General features: G+C 35.0%; 1 protein-coding gene across 2 annotated transcripts in view; it reads left to right on the top strand.

Annotated features, from left to right (window-relative positions):
- The window catches only part of Polr3D (RNA polymerase III subunit C53), a 16,627-nt gene that overhangs the window by 7,108 nt on the left and 7,019 nt on the right, over positions 1–2,500 (top strand). The window contains exons 5-7 of one of the 2 annotated variants that reach the window (XM_043015288.2): positions 354–561; positions 1,061–1,143; positions 1,902–1,919. In XM_043015288.2, coding sequence (XP_042871222.1) covers positions 354–561; positions 1,061–1,143; positions 1,902–1,919 — 309 coding nt within the window. The remainder of the gene's footprint in view (positions 1–353; positions 562–1,060; positions 1,144–1,901; positions 1,920–2,500) is intronic. The other variant, XM_043015368.2, reaches the window with a different exon arrangement.

The raw sequence follows: 2,500 nt of genomic DNA on the forward strand, positions 1-2,500 counted from the left end.
TTCATGTCACCAGCAGGAAGATCAGCCAAACCATGACATGAATGTCATGGCATCCATCATTAAGGGATTAATCATCTTGTATATTTTAACAAAATTAGATATACAGTATGAGAGGAATTTTTTCTAGAGTTAGAAGTGATATTAAGGGATGATAGACAAGTTTGACTAGTTTCACCATATAACTAAAGAAATTGATAAATTGGTGAAAAATATAGATACTTATTCAATATGCCTTTTTTTCATCTTTGAATTTAGATATTCATACCAGATATGAAATTTCACTTTCCATGTGCTGATTATCCCAGAAATATTTTATCTTGGTGATGCATTACTAAGAGATAATTCTTTTTTAGGATCATGAAGACCAAAAGTTAAAAGACCTTCTGAGAGACAATTTCATAGATGACCCCAATGAGCTCTCAGAGCGGGACAGTGACGAGGACTTGTTCCCAGTCCAGCTCCCAATGGTGGACACAGGTCGAGGATTTAAGGAAGAGGACCTTGACCAGGATGTTAAGGTCAAAAAGCCTGAACCAGTTATAACTCCTGATGGCACTGAAGGTGAGAGGCAAAGGAGTGGAATTGTGATGTCTCTTGAGCTGAGATTTGATGTTGGAGATCACCCAGTGTTCATATTATATTAACCTTTTTATTCCCTTATACCCTGGCAGTGATTAGTGTATTGAACATTGCCACTGCTATCAACTGCACAGAAGAAATATTACGAATCTTTTCATCTAATGAAAGCAAAGGAATTGAAATATTTATCTTTAACCCGTTAACGACAAGATACCACGTCAAGTGGTTCCAGGGTCAGCCGCTGATGACGAGATATTTCGTCGTGGCTATCCTCCTGGTCAGCGCGCCGGGTGATCGGGCGCAGCCAGTGCAGGCGAGAATCCCAAGGCTTTAGGCTTATTTGTTTGAAATAGCCCAGCATTTTGACCATTTAGAGCCAAAATACCCCTGTCGTTAACGGGTTGAGATTGTAAGGTATAAAATATCATATAAATCTTATTTACTATTTTTTTGATAAGATATATGAATTCCCCTTCCACAGTAAAGAGTGAACCAGCAGATCCTGAAGAAGCCATGGCAGTGGAAAATGACACAGCAGCTGCCTTAGAAACAAAGGATATCAAGGTAAATTCCATTTATTCATCTTGCTTCCTCCTATTCTTTTTGTATTGTATTTTCATTTTTTTCTGAGAAAAGTGTGTATTAAGAAACATAGCAGGATATGACTCTTTCACACTCTATTATGTATATATACAGTATTTAGATAGATGTAGAATAGATATAGATTTAGACACATATACATTTGTTTACATACAGACCATGAAATGCTTTTATAACTTTTGAGACTAGAAGACATTTCTTGTCAGAAAGTTAAATATAATTTTGATTATGCAGCTACCAAGTATTTGGGGTGGATAACACAGTAGATATAAAATACTGATACCTGTACTTAACCTTTATACAACTTCAGAAACATAGGTGTCAAAAGTCACTCCAGTCACAGGCCAAGGAAATCTATAGGCAGAACTGTATTCAATGGTTGTGGATGTTTAGGGTTTTTCAAAATATGTAGAGGGTAAATTTTGGGGGAAAGAATCTCAGAAAAAATGGAAAGATGTCTGAAAAATAGATGGCTTTCTGATAGTCAGTTTGAGATGGTAAAACTCAATTTATGTTGTGGAAAGAGGTGAGGAAATATAATTGATAATAAAGATGCAAATCACATAATTTTTTGCCGTAAACATGAAGTCTGATTATTACTTCACAAAGTACAAAGTAGTAAAGCTTTGCAAATATAGTTATAATGTTGTACTTAGCAAACTATGCAGGTTATATGCAGTATTCCATTTTCATTGTTTAAAATGTCATGAAATATATTTCAGAAAGAGAACCTACCCAAAGTAAGTATCAATATATCCTGTAAATGATTCTGATGGCCATTCTTCCCCAACAAGGTCGGTTTTGACATTCCTTTAACCAATTGGTTTAAGTTGCAAATGTTGCATAGAATATCCCATTTTAAATCAAGAGTTTTTTTGGAGAGACATTTTCCAGAAACAATTCCAGAATTATTTTACTTTATCATGCTTGGAAGTGTAGTTTCCAGAATAATCTTGGAAAACATGAATTCACATCATGGTGATGGGATCATTACATAACTACAGAATGCAAGCATTTGTAGATATGCCTTAACAACTGCTGAGCCTTTGCAAAAGATTAACAAGAGCATGCCCTTTCTTCAAAATAATTGTGTGCTTGTGTGTGAGGGAGGCTGCATTTATATATTTCTGAACCCTTATTGAAAGTTTGTTGTGGAGGTGTTGTTTTTTAGATATGAAAATATGTTTATGCCAAATTGCAATCATATTCATTTTTATGGATTCAGGGTTCTGTTACCTTTTCACCATTTATGCTTATACAAAGATAATCTAGCCATTTTTAGATTTCCCCTTCTAACAAGAAAAACACAGCACAATTAGGC

This window comes from Penaeus japonicus, unplaced genomic scaffold (assembly GCF_977035675.1).
Source record: "Penaeus japonicus unplaced genomic scaffold, GWHDUDI00000001_assembly GWHDUDI00000004, whole genome shotgun sequence".
Taxonomy (NCBI): Eukaryota; Metazoa; Arthropoda; class Malacostraca; order Decapoda; family Penaeidae; genus Penaeus; species Penaeus japonicus.